Source organism: Neomonachus schauinslandi, chromosome 1 (assembly GCF_002201575.2).
Source record: "Neomonachus schauinslandi chromosome 1, ASM220157v2, whole genome shotgun sequence".
Classification (NCBI taxonomy): domain Eukaryota; kingdom Metazoa; phylum Chordata; class Mammalia; order Carnivora; family Phocidae; genus Neomonachus; species Neomonachus schauinslandi.
Genome location: NC_058403.1, coordinates 132,789,754 through 132,807,637, shown reverse-complemented (window position 1 = coordinate 132,807,637; position 17,884 = coordinate 132,789,754). Strand labels below are relative to the sequence as shown.

Sequence of the window (17,884 nt, the reverse complement as noted above, 5' to 3'; positions counted from 1 at the left end):
TAGTAGTAGTGGTAACAATTAGACAAAAAACCAGTTGGTTGAGTTTTCTACCCTGGAGATCAAAGACCCTCAGGCCCCCATCAGAATGAATCAGGACATGTCACACTTTATTCTAACTAGCTCAGTTGTGGTATTTCGTCTCATCTGGCAATCCCCCAGTCGAATCCAGCTCTTAGGGAAAAGGGGAAGAGATGGATACGGAGTCAGTGCAAACAGTGCAGGGCTTGTCTCACATAAAGCAAATTCATGAGACTAAACAGCCTCTTTTGTTACTGCCTCACTTAGAGGTAAATAGCATGCAAGTTTGGCTAACCCACAGAATTCAGTTAAGTTAGAACTTTCAGGCAACAATGACATCGTTAAAGTTCCCTTGAAGATTTAGGAACTCACCTAGGGCATGGCTACAACTCCGGCAGGATTCTGTTAGACTGACAATTATTTGCTGCAGATCAGCTCTGGGGGGAGTGGGAGAAGGGTTGGGATTTTTCCAGCCATTACATTTACAAGACTCCTCGGCCTAAAAAAGGAATAGAGAGAGAAAATTATGTAACAGGCAGCAATGGACTCAATGCTTTACATGAGATCAATACCCACTAATCATAGGACAGCTACCCTCCCCACTCCTGACTTTAAAACTTCCTACATATGCACAAGAAACAAAAACAGAGAAAAAGGCAAAGAGGCTGTTTGATCTAGATGTTTTGGGTTTTGATGTCTTTTTGTTGGTTTCCTTTCTGCTGGCTGGACTCTGAGAACTGCAGCTCAGACAGCGGACCCGTGCCCTTTGGTACCATGGCCCCAAGCAAATGTCCACGGAGTGGTCAGTTCCAAGGGAGCGCATCCATAGAGCTGGCCAAGGCCACAAGCCGGACTGTCCTGAGGTCCTTGGAACGCAGCGGGGGCCTCGGCCATGACTGAGCCTTGCACGCTGGATGGACCCCATGGACCAGAAAAGAAACCCCGCGAAACTGAGGAAGTTAGCAATCTCAAGGACACGAAGAGGGACACACCCAGCTGAAGCCACATCGCTAGCTTCTCCAAGTCCTTCATAGGCTCTCAGTTTTAGAAATGGAGAGGGCCTCCCCGTGTAGTCTGGGGTTTCCATCTGTGATACTTCCCAGGCTCCTTGTACCAGAACACTAGTATTTATTAGTTTAGCAACCCTTACTAGAAGTCTTCCATGCCCTTCACATTTCCCTACCTTCTTTGAGAACAGTGAATATGATGTATTCTAGGCTTTTTGTGGTGACTTGGGTAACAAAGTGGAGGCCAAGGATAGAACGATACCAACTATTTTCAATCATAAAAATAACATGTAACACATCTGACTGATCGTGGGCGAGAGCCTTCTGTGTACACTGTCCAATATGGTAACCACTAGCCACATGTGGCTATTGAGCACTTGAAATACAGCCAGTCCAGACGGAAATGTGCTGCAGATATAAAATACATAACAGATTTAGAAGACTCGTGTAAAAACAAGGTATCTCATTAATAATTTTCACATTGGTTACATGTTGAAACATTAGTATTTCAGATGTATGGAGTTAAATAAAAGATATTAAAATTCATTTGACCTGTTTCTTTCTCATTTTTTTAAATGTGGCTTTGGAACATTTAAAATTATGTATGCAGTTCATAGTCTACTTCCCCTGAATATCACTGGTCTACAAAACAAATTGCATAGATTTTTGTGCTTGGGCTTTGTGTTAGGTCTTTGATCACAGGTCTTTTCTCCCTGATTCCCACCCTTGCAGCCCCCAAACCCCCAAACCCTGTAGCCGATGGCTGAAGTTAGGAGAAGTCTGATTTGTAGAAAGTGATAGAATGGCTGCTACCTGAACCTCATACAGAAAATTCTCCAAGACAGGGACAGTTTCTGAAGTGTGTGTACATCTAGGAGAGTAAGAAAAAAAGAAAGAATAAATAATTGGCAAGGCAAGAAGGCCAAGGTGAAGGGAAAATATGTTTCTGAAGAAAAGTCCCTATGCTTCTGAAGATAAGCTAGACCCTGTGAATGCTTGGCAAGCCCAACCTGACTGCTTCTCACATTTTATGGCAATGGGGATAGAGAAGGCAAGACCAAAAACAGCAACTTAGTAGCACAACTCCCAGTGAGTAGCTCAGTGACCTTCTTCTGTTTGGCCAGCACCAGGCAGGACCTGACTGTTAACTGCACTGCTCAGTTATTAAACTGAACTGGGCCTTGAAATTCCCTACAATGAGCCATCCACTTCTTCAGCGATTGGAAAGTTCTCAAGGGCCATGTTTTTGAGAAGGACTCTCGTGCGAACTTGCAGCCAAGAGAACGTCCCTATAATCTTTGTAGGGATGGAGGAAACCACCCGCATTGGGGTCCACTCCTCTCCCAGCAGTGGAATATCTACTTCAAGGGACTCCCACAGCCTCCGGCTTTACTGAGCAGTTTGGCTGATTCAACAGCCCCTTCCAAAAAAGCCTTTGGTTAGAGAAAGAAAAATGATGACAATTGTTCCAACAAATTAATTAAATATAGCAGACAGAACCTAGAAGGAGAAACAGCAATGGCTCACAACCTTTGAGTTTGTAGAACTAATTTCCAAGCCAAAGAACTACAATGCATATTGAGTTATTCAGTCGAAAGTATGTCTTGAGGGCCTACTCTGTGCCAGGTACTTTTGCTAGGTATGGAAGGGAAGGTGGTGAGCAATGAGGCAAACAGGCAACACAAATTAACAAATTATATAGTATATTAGACAGTGACAGCGCTATGGAAAGAAAGATGAAGCGATGGGGAAAGGGGGGTTGGGGGAAGGGTAGGGCAGAATCTGCAATTTTAAGTAGACCTTTCTGAGAAAGTGGAAATAAAGCAAAGAATTGAAGGAGCAGAGGGAGTTGAACATTAGATAAATGATAGAAGAACATCCCAGACAGAGGGAACAGCCAGTGCAAAGTCAAGAGTGGTTGGCTTGCTCAACAAAGGGCAAAGACCAGCATGGCTAGAGCACAGGAAGCAAAGGAAAGCACTGAATTGGAAGTAGGAGGAATCCTACAAGGCCTCATAGTCAATTAGAAGAACTTCAGCTTGGTTACTTGACCTGTCGTCTCTCCTTCCCCAACAGGATCTTCCGGGCTTGAAATGAGCATAGGAAGAGAACACAAAAAGACACGAGGCCAGATGTTTCCGAACTCATTTCTTTCTTGGATTTTTTTCCTTTCCTCATTTGTATAAAGACTCCCACTTTCTCTTTTCCTTTAGCATTACTCACTGAGGCATCTGTTTTTCTGTCATTAACTTACAGGAGCAAATCTTCCTATTTGCTTTCATTTTTAACCTCCAATCCAGGATCAAATACACATTCTGTTACACAGGGAAGCACAATAATTACTCATACATTTCAGAATTTATAAATCTTTTTAATATCTAAATGGAAAGGAACTCTAATACCTTAACCAAGGCCCACCAAGAGAACACAGGATTCCCCTGGAATTACCAAAAAGATGCCAAGTTGTCTAGTTAAGAGTTTCATCACCTCTTAAGGCCCAAGATTAACTTTAGGGCTAGGGGTCAGGTGGGTAATAAGTTCAGTTCAAAACCCCGAGGAATTATGTAATCTGGGAATCTGTCCTCATTCACACAGGTAACCACATTAGCTTCTGACAAATGCGAGGGCTTTTGCACCTGGGCACATTAGCAACCACAGCCTAAGTCTCCTTTGGCAGGTTTTCTATGGGCAGGCAGGAAAACTGGTAGGAATTCTGTATGGACCAGAATAACACCACCCACAGCCAGCATTTATAACTCCAGATTCTCAAGAGAGACAGTGACCCAGTGAGACATGAAATTCTTCATTAAAAGGAAGCTTGAGAAGCCAACTTGCTCTGAATCAATCCAAAAGCATTGCTGGCCTATATACTCTCACAAGAGTGTATTCAAGAGCCATCAACCTCGACAAAACGCCACTTTTTGGTTCAAAGGTTTGAGTATACAGGTAAGAAAACTCTCCATATTGTGCTTGGGGTTGAAATCCATGGAATCATACCATAGCTTTTCACCTAAGACAGTGCTAGGAATGGCTTATCTCAGAAGACAATGCTAACAGGGAGTGTTTTCTCTGTATTTCTCTGTAACAGGGTGGGAAGAACACAGGGAAAAAAGTAGACAGAATGTGAACCTTCCCTACCCTCTCATGCACTATTTATCCATTCTGCAAACACTAACTGAGCACCTATTACATGTCCATCACAGGACCAGATACCTCAACACAACAAATTTCTGCAGAAATAAAAATCTAGGGGCACCTGGGTGGCTCTGTTGGTTAAGCATCCGACTCTTGATTTCGGCTCAGGTCATGATCTCAGGGTTGTGGGATTGAGCCCCATGTCAGGCCCTGTGCTGAGTGTGAAACCTGCTTAGGATTCTCTCTCTCTCTCTGTCCCTCTCACGAGCATGTTCTCTCTCTCTCAAAAAAAAAAAAAAAGAATGAATGAAAAATAAGAGAAGAAATAAAAATCCACCCCAGTGGTTCTCAACCTGAGGCATATTGGAATTACTGGGGAGTTCCATTAAACCGGATACCCACACCTGACCCCAGACTAATTAAATCGGGATCTCTGTGGATAGATCCCAGGCATCAGTATTTTTCTTAAGCTAGTAATTCCAATGTGTAGACAAAATTGAGCATCTCTGATCTAAAAGGGTTACTAGTGATGGATCCACGAAAAAAAAAACATATACACACACTTGGAGAGCATAGCTGGCTCAGCTGGTGAGGCAATCTCACAACAATCTCAGGGTTGTGAGTTCAAGCCCCACGTTGGATGTGGAGATTACTTTAAAATAAAATCTTAAACACACACACACGCACATACACACACACACTCACAGACTAATAGGAGCATGTCAGGTAGACCTATACAGACAAGGGGCCCTTCAAGTGGGATGAGAGGAGAGTAAGAACAGTTCATTTCCAAAAGAGAACAGCATGTGCATGCTTTGGAACATACTTCTTACCCCTCACCTCCCGTATAGTTAAATATGTAGGTGCCTTCTTTCTCCAAAACATTTTTATGTAACTTGAGACCAGTGATACTCTCCTGAGGCTGGGTGGCAGAGGAGAAAAGAGGGAGGTTAACACCTTCTTTGTGTCAGAATTTTCTAGGATTTTTATGAAGGGGATAAAAGAACATGTATAGTTTAAAATTCTAAAATTATCACTATAAACAAATATATTATAAAATTACTCTTTTTTAACAGCCTGTCATTTATAGATTTTTGCTTGTCCCCTGCTTTTTAAGTCATGATATTGATCTTAAAAATTCAGCCTAAATTAAAAACCAAAGGTTGAACCACCGGCCTAGAATAGGTAAGACTTTGGGAGTGAATCAAATAGGTGATGTACACCTATTCCTCCTGAAGCTCTGCTCAGCAAAGAGGTTCCTGGAAATCTTCCCAGATAGTGTGGAAAGAGACAAGATCTCCCTGCAGCAAAACCTATGAACTAGAACATTCTTTCAGGCTATACTGCCTTCCTCAGACTCTGGAGGACCAAAGAGGCCAGGGATAGAGAAAAGGGGCCAGGGGAAAGACATGAAGTTTGAGGCTATCTGCCCTCACAAAAGAGACTGGCAGGGAACTCTGGGAAGCGTTCTTGCTGAGCACTCTTGCAAGGGCTCTTTCTCTTTCTCCACGGCCCCTCAACACCCTGCCCTCAACCAACTCACAGCAGCAACAGGAGAAGGAATGCAGGCAAAATCTGGGTCAGCAAAATGTTTCGGCTTGGGTTGAAGTTGGTAGAAAAACCACAGGTGGCAGTATACAGCATCAATGCCATGGTCAAGAGGATTATAGAAACACAGTTTCAAATCTTAGCTCCAACACTTACTATGTGAACCTAGGGTGAATCACTTACCCTCTCCAAGATTCCCAATCTATAAAGTGGATTTTAAAATACCTATCTCAGGGCGCCTGGGTGGCTCAGATGGTTAAGCGTCTGCCTTCGGCTCGGGTCGTGATCCCAGGGTCCTGGGATCGAGTCCCGTATCGGGCTCCCTGCTCGGCGGGAAGCCTGCTTCTCCCTCTGCCTCTCTCTCAACCTCTCTGTCTCTCATGAATAAATAAATAAAATCTTTAAAAAAATAAAATAAAATAAAATACCTATCTCACAAGACTGTTGGAGGCATTAGGCAATTAATGTGGGTAGATGCTGAATAAATGGAAGTAGTAATAAAGATTATGGTGGCACTGATAATGATAATATGCTAGGAGTACTGTTAGGTCACGATGAACTATGACAGTTAATACTTTAAAAGTGAGGACTTGAAGAGGATGCAACCAATGGAAGTAGTTTGAGGATGCTGGCCCCAGTCATTATGAAAGAGGCTACAGCTCTTACTGAACAAAAGACTGGGCAGGTTACCAGTTATATAAAAAGTTATGCTCCTCAAAGAATAAATCAGCTCCATTTCCACTATAGGTAAGAGCAGTGGGAAGTCATTCAAAGGCTTACTCGGGGATCTTGGTGGACATTTTTATAACAAAACAGAAGTAAAGAGAAACATGGCCAGGTTACATATACACAATCACCTAGTAAGAACACAATATATCAAAATCTATAGGGTATGGTCAAGGCAACACTTAAAGGAAAACATACACCCTTAAATGCATTTATGGGGAAAACACAAAGGTTAAAAATAAACGAACTACTCATTCAACTCAAATAATCTAGAAAAAGAGCAACAAAATAAACTCAAGAAAAACTGACAAAAGGAACTAATGTAAAAAAATTTAGGGAAATCGATAACAAACAAAATCATATACCTAACCAGTATAATAAATTGTTGATTTTTGAAAAGACCATTAAAATAAACTCTTGACAACTGTAATGAAGGCAGAGAAAAAAAGAACAGTGAGAAAGGAGATAAAACTACAGATTTATTTTATAACTAAATAAGTACTCTGTAGAGCTTTATATAAATAAATATGAAAAACTAGATGAAACAAGTGACTTCCTAGGAAAATCGAAGTTATCAAACCTGATTTAATAGGTAGTAAAGTTTTCTGACAACCCTAGAAGATAATGAAAAGGTAGTCAAGATCCAAAAAAGGCCCAGGATCAGATGGTTTGTAAGGTAAGTTCCAGTTAACTCTCAAGAACTATCCAAAATAAATATAATGTGAACCACATATAAAATTTTTAATTTTCTAGTAGCCACATTTTTAAAAAGTAAAAAAAAAAAGTAAAAGTAAATAATATTTAATGTAATAACATCCAAAATAATACCATTTCAACATGTAATCAGAATAAAAATATTATTAAGACATTTTACATATTTTTTATGCTAAGTCTTCAAAATCCAAGGCATATAATAACAGCATATTTCAATTCAGACTAGCCATGTTTCAGGTGCTCAGTGGTCATCTGTGGCTAGTGGCTACCATATTGCACAGCAGGGGACCACACTATTCCTTTTACTGTAAATTGTTTCAGAGCATTAGAAAAAGATGAAAAACTCACATGTCATTCTATGAATCCAGTATAACCCTGACACAAAAACAGACAGTGAAACACCAAAAAAGTCACTAGCCCAATCTCACACACACACACACACACACACACAAAAACAAAACCTGAAATAAAACATTTGTAAGTTAAATACAACAGTATACAATTAAAATCATGCAGTAATGCAAAGATAATCCTTTCAAATTAATTACATTAACAAATTAAGAAAAAATAGTTACAATTGATGCAAAAAAAGCTTCTCATAAAATTCAGTATCAATTTCTGATTTTTAAAAATAGCAAATCTGTCATAGAAGAAAATTATCTTAACTTGAAAATAAACATTATACTAAATAGAGAGACACACATCACTCCTATTAAAGTTACCAAAACAAGGAAGCCCTCAATACATCCACTGTTCAACACTGTCCTGGAAGTACACAAAAACTATAAAAATTGGCATACAATCCTTAGAGATTATCATAACTTATAAAGAAATCAATAAATTGGCTGTATAATAGGATCAACATATAAAACTCAGAAACTTTTCTCTATATCAGCAATAACCACTTGGAAAATGTAATAGGAAAAAAAAAATCCTAATGGCAAAAGCCATCAAATACTTAGGAACAAATCTTCGAGATGAGTAACATCTATATATAGAAAACTACAACTTTCTACTAAAGATTAGATGAATTTCTTCACTGAAACAAGGAAATATGCAGTGTTCATGAAAGGAAGACACCATATTGTAAACATATAAGTTCTCCTCAAATTAATCTGTAAGTTCCATAATCAGTACTCATAACATATGTAACAGAGCACTAATATTCAGAATATATGAAGATCATCTAGGGGCACCTGGGTGGCTCAGTCGGTTAAACATCTGCCTTTGGCTCAGGTCATGATCCCAGAGTCCTGGGATCGAGCCCCACATCGGGCTCCCTGCTTGGACGGGAGCCTACTTCTCCCGCTCCCTCTGCCGCCCCCCCCACCCCTGCCGGCCTGTGATCTCTCTCTCTCTCTGTGTCAAATAAGTAAATAAAATCTTAAAAAATATATATATATCATCTATAAAACAATAAGAAAAAGGCACAGTCTAATAGAAAAAAATAGCAAATCCCGGTGATTCCAAGAAAAATGAATACTAACGGCAAATAAACCTACAAAATGGTCAAAGTAACTAGTAATGGAGAAATGAAAAATTAAAAGCACTGTGACATATTTTCTCAGACTAATTAAATTGGCAAAAATAAATAAATAAAAGTTTGCCACTGATATCTAAAGTTGACCAAGATGTGAGGAAACACACACTCTCATATATCATGTGTGGGAGGAGACACTGGTAGAGCCTTTCACAGACCAAACTGCAATGTTCATGCCCTTTGGCCCAAGTGCACTACTTGGAAGCTTTCCTACAGAAATACTCACATGTGCTCAATGATATTCGTATACCATTTATTAGAGCAAAAGAAAAATATATGTCAGGTAAAATCTGATCAATAAGAAAAGAATTTATTAAGTTCTGTAGATTGGGGGACCCCTGAATGGCTCAGCCGGTTAAGCATCTGCCTTCGGCTCAGGTCATGATCCCTGGGTCCTGGGATCGAGTCCCGCATCAGGCTCCTTGTTCATCGGGGAGCCTGCTTCTCCCTCTGCCTGCCACTCCCCCTGCTTGTGTGCACCCTCTCTCTCTGATTTAAAAAAAAAAAAAAAAGTTATGTAGATTGGTACCACAGACTATTATGCCACCTTTATCCATACAGCTAACTGTGTAGACTTGGAACCTCTCTAGGTCCTAGCAAAAGGCTGAAAAGGCAAACTATAGAAGAATACAAAGCATAATACAGTATCTCTTTTTTTAAAAAATAAGTGAATAGGCAATTTAAACATATATGTATTTGGATATGCAGAGAAACTAGACAGATACATACTGGGGGGGGGGCAAAATGGGAGGAGGGAAAAGGACATTCACATTGTACTTTATATTCTCTATGGTTCATATTCATGGGCTGCTTGCTAATTTTAATATTAATTCATCTGAGGGGAAATCATAATTCCAGAAAAATTCTAACGACAATAACAGAGCTCAGTATAAATCAGTTGTGGGGGAGGGAGGGTAGAAACCACATCCTTATCACAAACCACATTTAAGAATTCAAGGATCCAAAACTTTTCTCCCCGTGGGGTTGCTTATAAAAGCCTTTACTGAGGTTCAAGCCAAAAAGTAACAAGCCTGCAATTCTTAAAGAAGACAATATACATTTTTAGAGATATAAATCTTAACTTCACTATTGCAACAGACTTAAAGTAATCAGCCCAGAAAGAAAAGTTTATTCCCCTTCTTGTCTTAACATGACAGAGAAGAATGGCCGTGTTCATGGGGGGCTGAAAATGGGTCACAGATCTCATGGCAAAGAGATTTTGGAATAATAAAGCTTTACACTGCCCTTACTAATAAAAAATGTTACATCCCAAATATTAACCACACTTATTTAAGCTACTTGTGATAGAAGTGCTTATTGAATTCAACCAACAATAAACACTTACAAATGTAACTGAATAAAGGACTTTTCTTTCAAAACTGGCTCACTTTGCTTCCCCCACTGAGTCTTGGGATCCCAGTAGCTTTCACAAAGCAGAATTTTATGTCTTTTGTTCAGAACAAATGAGACTTTTTCCAAATAAATAGAAAATTCACTGAAAACTAATAGGAAGATAAAAGGACAGAGAGAGCAAAGGAGAGGGGAAGAAAACACAGGCAGAACACTGAGAAATATAAACGTTTTGTCAGCCCCACAGCACTGCTACTATGCTGGCCAGGATGTGGCCGCCAGCCACAAGTGGCTATCCAGTCTTCAAAAAGGTAACAGGTCCAAGTTGGGATGCCTTGTAACAGTAAAATAAATACTGGATTTCAAAAACTTAGTGTCAAAAACAGAAGAAGAATGTTAAAATATCTCATTAAGAATTATTTTCTAGGGGCACCTGGGTGGCTCAGTTAATTAAGCGTCTGCCTCCGGCTCAGGTCATGATCCCCAGGTCTTGGGATCGAGCCCCGCATCGGGCTCCCTGCTCAGCAGGGAGCCTGCTTCTCCCTCTGCCTGCCACTCCCCCTGCTTGTGCTTTCTCTCTCTGTGTCAAATAAATAAATAAAAAATCTTTAAAAAAGAATATAATACAATTAGTAAAATTTAACGGTTGATTTTTCTTTTTTTTTTTTTTAAAGATTGTATTTATTTATTTATTTGAGAGAGAGAGAGAGAGAGAAACAGCATGAGAGGGGAGAGGGTCAGAGGGAGAAGCAGGCTCCCCGCTGAGCCAGGAGCCCAATGTGGGACTCGATCCCAGGACTCCGGGACCATGACCTGAGCCGAAGGCAGTCGCTTAACCAACTGAGCCACCCAGGCGCCCTCTCTCCTTTTTTAATGTGTTGGAGTGAGTTGAACAGTGTCCCCCTAAATGCATGTCCACTTAGAACCCTAGATGGGATCTTATTTGAAAATAGATACGATTTTTGTAGATATGATTACTTAAGAATGTTGAGATGAAATTATCCTAGACTTAGGGCCCTAAAACCAATAACTGGTGCTTTTATAAAAGAGGCAAAGACTCATTCCTTGGAGTGATGCATCTACACACCAAGGAATGCCAAGGACTGCCAGGAGGCACAAAAGGATTCTTCCCAGAGCCTTTGGAGGGAGTATGGCCCTGCTGACACTTTGATTTCAGACCACTGGCCTCCAAAACTGTGAATAAGGAAAGTTTCTGTTGCTTAACTCACCTTGTTGTTGATAATTTGTTACAGCAGTCCTAGTAAACTAATATATGTGGCTACTAGAAAATGTTAAGTTACATATGTAGCTCATACTGTATCTCTATTGGAATTCGCTGTACTAGAGCTGAAAAGGAATCTTACCCCGCCCCCCCAAAACCCAAGTCTTTGCTATGGACCCTAACAGCTTATGTCTAGAATACTCCCAACATTTCCTAAGTGGTTCTAAGTGGTTCAAGTTATAACCCTCTGAGATATCTGGGAATTCCTTGAGCTTGGCTCACTTGTTTCAGGACCTTTTTTTTTTTTTTTTTTTTTTTAAAGATTTTATTTACTTATTTCACAGAGAGAGACAAAGCGAGAGAGGGAACACAAGCAGGGGGAGTAGGAGAGGTAGAAGCAGGCCTCCCACTGAGCAGGGAGCCCGATGTGGGGCTCGATCCCAGGATGAGCCGAAGGCAGACGCTTAATGACTGAGCCACCCAGGCGCCCCCCCCCCTTTTTTTTTTGGTAGGATATACAAAGTACTTTCTATGCGTGTACACACACCATGGGACACTTGGAAACCTACATGCACAAAAATTTTAATACATGTGGGACTTCCTGCCCAGTTTCCTAAAGAGGACATACTAAGTCCTCCTTCAATGCCATTATCCTTGACTGCCAGCAAAGTACTTTCTGCCACGTGTTCCAAGCTGCTGCCACCATGCCCTCTGCCTTGGCCTTTCTATCTCCTTTCCAGATGTGCAGGCCCAGCCACTGTTCTTCCAGATAAGAGATTTTCCTTCAAAACACCTTTCCCATGTCTCTCCTTAATTAGACAAGACAGCTGCTATCTACGGGAACTCCCAAGGGGACTGGCCTTGTGGCTTTAACAAAGTACCAGCTGAAGGACAACCTTTTCAGGAGTGTGCTGCCAAGCCAATTACTACAGCAGCTAGCAACCCAGGCACAAGGAGAGGAAAGCTGCCCAGATGACTTCATCTCCCCCAAGAGCAAGTCTCTGCAGACATGGCAGAACCAAGAAGAAAAGGTCACTGGATTGCTTCAACAGGCCAGGATAAAAATTTTGCCCCAACAGAATCCAGGGTTATATGGCAAGAGAATGCAACAGCCTTCATTGTAGTCTACAGAAGCCAGGACAGAGGATGAGAAGGAAGCTAAACTGGATAAACAAGCGATCACATGACTCAGATGACAGATAGACAAGGGAGTAGGGTGCTTACAGTTCACTTGGTGTCGATGAGATGGGTGTGAAGATATTTGGGTGACATCCAGAGGAACAAGAGAAAGACAGCCAAGCTGACTAGCAGGATTCAGTCATGCTTAAAATACTGGGAAGTCCTATTTGCTGGAAAACTGAAATCAGTGAGAGGGATGTCCCACAGCAAGAACACACTGAAGGGAGGGCACCGGGGTGGCTCAGTCGGTTAAACATCTGCCTTCGGCTCGGGCCCTGATCCCAGGGTCCTGCGATTGAGTCCCGCATTGGGCTCCCTGCTCGGCGGGGAGCCTGCTTCTCCCTCTTCCTCTGCCTCCCCCCCAGAGTGCTTGTGCACTCTCTCTCTGTGTCAAATAAATAAATAAAATCTTAAAAACACACACACACACACTGAAGGGAAATTTATGAAGTAAAACTGTGAATCCAACTTTTATTAAGCACCTAAAGTGAGAAAAGCACTTGTACACTTGTTCTTATCTCATCCTGTATGAGGAAGGTATTAATTATCCCATTATTCAGAAGAGAAAGCTGAGGCTCTAAGATGTTAAGAGATTTGCCTGAACTTTTTCAGTCTACCCTGCAGAAGCACTGGGTATGCTCAGGCAGATAACTGTGGTCCTGTATTTGTGTGTGGAGGTCCTCACTCTATTTTACTACCTCTCTGCTCTGGGTTAGACAAAAGTAGAATGTTTAAAAGTCAACACCAAAACCATTATGAGATACAACTTCATACCCTCAAGGATGGCTATAATCAAAAGAGTGGACAATAAAAAATGTTGACAAGGATATAGACAAGTGGGAATCTTCAAATACTGTTGGAGGGGATGTAAAATGGTAGCCATTGTAGAAAAGAGTTTGGTGGTTTCTTAAAAAGTTAAATATAGACCACTGAATAGACAGCCCAAAAATAAACCCCCACATAAAATGATTTTTGCCAAGACCATTCAACAGGGAAAGGACAGTTTTTTTCAACAAATGACACTAGAAAAACTGGATATTCACTTGCAAAAGAATGAAGTTGTTCTACCCTTGCCTCACACCACATACAAAAATTACCTCCAAATGTATCAGACTTAAACATAAAACCTAAACTATGAACTCTTAAAACAGAGGAAAAGCTTCATGACATTGAATCTGGCAATAATTTCTTGATAGGACACCAAAAACACACGCAACAAAAGAAAAAAATAAACTGGATTTAACCCAAATTAAAAACTTCTGTGCATCAAAGAACACAATCAATAGAGTGAAAATGCAACCCATAGGATAAAAAAAAAAAAAACTGCCAATCAAATACCTGATAAGGGGTTAATATCCAGATTATATAAAGAACTCCTACAACTCAGCAACAAAAGAATAAACAATCCAATAAAAAATGGACAAAAGACCTGAATAGACATTTCTCCAAAGACATACAAATGGTCAATAAATACATGAAAAAATACTCAATATCACTCATCCTTAGAGAAATGCAAATCAAAACCAAAATGAGATACCCCCTCATACTCATTAGGACGGCTATTAACAAAAACACTGACAAGAACAAGTGTTGGTGAGGATGTGGAGAAACGGGAACTTTCGTGCATTATCGGTGGAAAGGAAAATTGGCCAGGCACTATGAAAAAGAGTATGACAGTTCCTCAAAATATTAAAATAGAATTACCATATGATCTAGCAATTCCACTTCTGGCTATATACCCCAAAGAATTGAAAGCAGGAACTTAAATATTTAACTTCACACCCAAGTTCGCAAAAACATTATTTATAATAACCAAAAGGTAGAAGTAAGCCAAGTGTCCATTAGCAGAGAATGGATAAACAGATTGTAGTATATGAATAAAAGGGAATACTATTCAGCCTTAAAAAAGAAAAGAAATTCTGACACGTTTCAACATGGATGAACCTTGAGGACCGTATGTTAGGCAAAATAAGCAGTCATAAAAGGACAAATACTATATGGCTCCACTTGTATGAGGTACCTAGAGTAGACAGATCGCAGAAAGTCAGTAGTTGCCAGGAGTAAAGGGGAAGGAGGAAGGAGAACTACTGTTTAATGGATATAAAGTTTCAGTTTGGGAAGATGATTATGAGTTCATAGATAGTGGTAGTTAGTGATAGTTGCACAACAATATGAGTTTCTTTTCCTTTTTCTTTTTTTTAAAGATTTATTTATTTGAGAGAGAAAGAGAGCACAAGTGGGGAGAGGGGCAGAAGGACAGGCAGACTCCCCGCTGAGCACAGAGTCCGGGGTGAGATCATGCCCTGAGCCAAAGTCAGATGCCTAACTGACTGAGCCACCCAGGAGCCCCAACAATATGAGTTTCTTAATGCTAATGAATAATACACTTAAAAATGGTTAAGACAGTAAATTTTATGTGGTGTGTATTTTACCACAACTTAAAAAAAATAAATGTTTTTAAAAGTTAAACATAAATTTACCACATGACCCTGCAAACCCATTCCAAAGTATCTGCCCAAGAGAAATGAAACATATATCCATACAAAGCTTTGAACACAGATGTCCACTCAACATTATTCGTATCAGTTAGCCAAAAGGTGGAAAGCATCCAAACATCCATCAACTGGTGAATACATAAACAAAATATGGCATATCCACACAGGGGAATATTATTTGGCATTAAAAAAGAATGAGATGCTGATACATATGCTATATGACTAGGCCTCAAAAACATTATGCTAAGTATAAGAAGCCAGTCCCATACTGTATAATTCCATTCATATCAGTTCCAGAAAAGGCAAATTTATAGACACAGAAAGTAGATTGATTAGTCTGAGGCTGGAGTGAAAACAGGTTTGACTGCAAATGGACAGAAGGATCTTTTGGGGGAGATGGGACATCTAAAACTCAATTTCCTAGAAGTCACTGAATTGTAAACTTAAAACCACAGACTTTTAGGGCATCCAATTATATCTAGCTAAAGTTTTTTAAAAAGGCAAGAACTGGGGCACCTGGGTGGCACAACTGGTTGAGTGTCTGACTCCTGGTTTTCACTCAGGTCCGGCTTGGATCATGATCTCAGGGTCATGGGATCGAGCCCCGGGTCATGGGATCGAAACCCGAGTGGGGCTCCAAGTTCAGCGTGGAGTTGACTTGGATCTCGCTCTCCCTCAGGCCCTCCCTCCTAAAATAAATAAAGAAGTCTTTAAAAATATAAAAATGTAAAAATTAAAAGGCAAGAACTGCTAATAACTAATTATCCCTTCAAATACAGGTCTTCTGCAAAGTTTCACCAAAATTGAGGTATATTTTCTCCTCACAAATTAAAGAAGCTTAATAAGCTACATTTGGGGAAAAAAGGGGGGGCAGTAAATGGGGGTCTCCATCTCTGTCCTCCCCTGACGTAGAAAAGCAAAATAAGTTAGCATCTAGGTGGCCACACCTCCACTGTCAGAATTTGTCTTGGCAAAAGAGAGTAAGTCATTAAGTAGGCTGCCCTGTTCTTTAAAATGAATGGAGACTCTGGGGCACCTGGGTGGCTCAGATGGTTAAGTGTCTGCCTTCAGCTCAGGTCATGATCCCAGGGTTCTGGGATCGAGCCCCGCATTGGGCTCAGTATTCACTGGTGCTTCTTTTGGGCTCCCTCATTCAACACTCTTGACTTGCTGACATCCAACTTTCTGGCACGTTCACAGCTTCATTCGAGCCTCACTGGACTCTAAAGGGATTTGTGTACAGTGAATCTAGTTCCCCTCCTTGGACTATAGTATAAACTGTAGGGTGCAGCCTCCGGAGAGTCGGTGAGGAGAGACAGACACATTCCGGAGATGCGAGAAAGGGAGTGAAAGCCAGGATGCAGGAGGACAGGGGAGAGGGCTAACGTTTTCATTTGCCACTGTAGTGAGCTGCCTGAATGTTCCTCCTAACGGTGTGCATGTGTTACTCTGGAAAAAAAAAAAAAATCTTTTAATCCTATTTTAAAATAACAACACCTGAAGTCCCTGTAAGTTGTGATCCCAATAAATTTGGAAGTGAAGTGCTTTGGAAGCAATTTGGATAATGCTCTTGTGATTTGGAGCAGTGCTTCTCAAACTTTAATCTGAGCCCGAATCACCTAGGAAATCTTAAAATGCTGATTCAGATTCAGTAAGTCTAGAGTGGAGCCCAAGATGCTGTTTTTCTAAAAAGTTCCCAGGTGAGGGCCACACTTGGAGTAGCAAAGACCTGAAAGGAGAAAGTGGTCTGATGGATGTGTTAACACCTTCCTCTTTTCCCAGGATTAACTTCAGTTTTCCATATTCGGTTTAAATGTAAATGGCTAGCTAATCCTTTCTGGGACATAAATTCTTTCTTTCTCCACTGCGACAATCCTTCCAGTTCACACAGTTGTCCATGGAAAGCCAGCAGACACCATAAAGCTAGGACTTGAAACTGGGATTTTAAAAATCTTGGGGTACCTTTTTTTTTTTTTAAGATTTTATTTTTAAATAATCTCTACACCCAACGTGGGGCTCGAACTCACCACCCCAAGATCAAGAGCTGCATGCTCCACCAACTGAGCCAGCCAGGGGCCCCAAAAATCTGAGTACTTTTGGCACAGGTGAAAAGGAGAAGGTGGGAGTGGGGTTGGAGACTTCCCTCGGGAGACAAATTTGCCTGGAACTAAAAGTATAAACAGAAGTGGAAGGGAAGAAAAGATAACCAGTGTGCTAATCCAGGTAGAAACATCTCTGAAGACCTTAATGAACAGTGCCATTTCGGTCTGGAAAGTCACAAGAACACAGAGCAAATACTGCAGAGTGGTCAAGGATACAGAAGGAAAACGGAAAATACGCCATGAGGAAATGACCCAGGTATAAACACCCTATTCAAAGGCTCCTCTTCCAAGCTCTCCGAAAGGACTCTGACCTCAAATCAACAGAAAACCTTCCTGACTTCACTGTCTGGAAGAAATCCTAGGCCCGGGCTGGAGCTCAATCAGGAACTGCCCTCTTTATGCTAAATAATCAGGTCTGACTGAATCAAAGGCCCAACCCTTGGGCATTATCTTAAAAGGTGCTAAATGACTCTGGTGCTACCCTGCGGCCTAGGGATGGGCCAGACCCTGCATCACAGGGGAGTCACGTCTCCAGGACCAACCCAAACACGCATCACCCCTGGAAAGGCCTCAAGAGGTCGTGAATGACACCAAGGCCAAGAAACTGATGCCCCAGAACCCTAAATCCCAGACAATCCCTGAATCTCTTCTAATACACAGAACTAATCTTAGACTTTATCGGTGAACTTGCCAACGCAGACACCTCAGTCTTCAACGGTGGAAAGACCTGTCAAACTGTTTGGCTGACGTCGAGCAGGCCAGACAACCAGCTGACAGACAGAATTTTTCACTCTTCAGCCTGTTGTTCTGGCACCAAGTCAGCTGGGAAGAGCAAAATAAACAGTACC

General features: G+C 41.0%; 1 protein-coding gene across 1 annotated transcript in view; it reads right to left on the bottom strand.

Annotated features, from left to right (window-relative positions):
• Window positions 1-17,884, bottom strand: part of KAT2B (lysine acetyltransferase 2B) — a gene marked incomplete at its 5' end in the record, with an annotated part of 96,616 nt that overhangs the window by 65,897 nt on the left and 12,835 nt on the right. Inside the window, one exon of the mRNA XM_044912586.1 lies at window positions 391-517. Coding sequence (XP_044768521.1) covers window positions 391-517 — 127 coding nt within the window. The remainder of the gene's footprint in view (window positions 1-390; window positions 518-17,884) is intronic.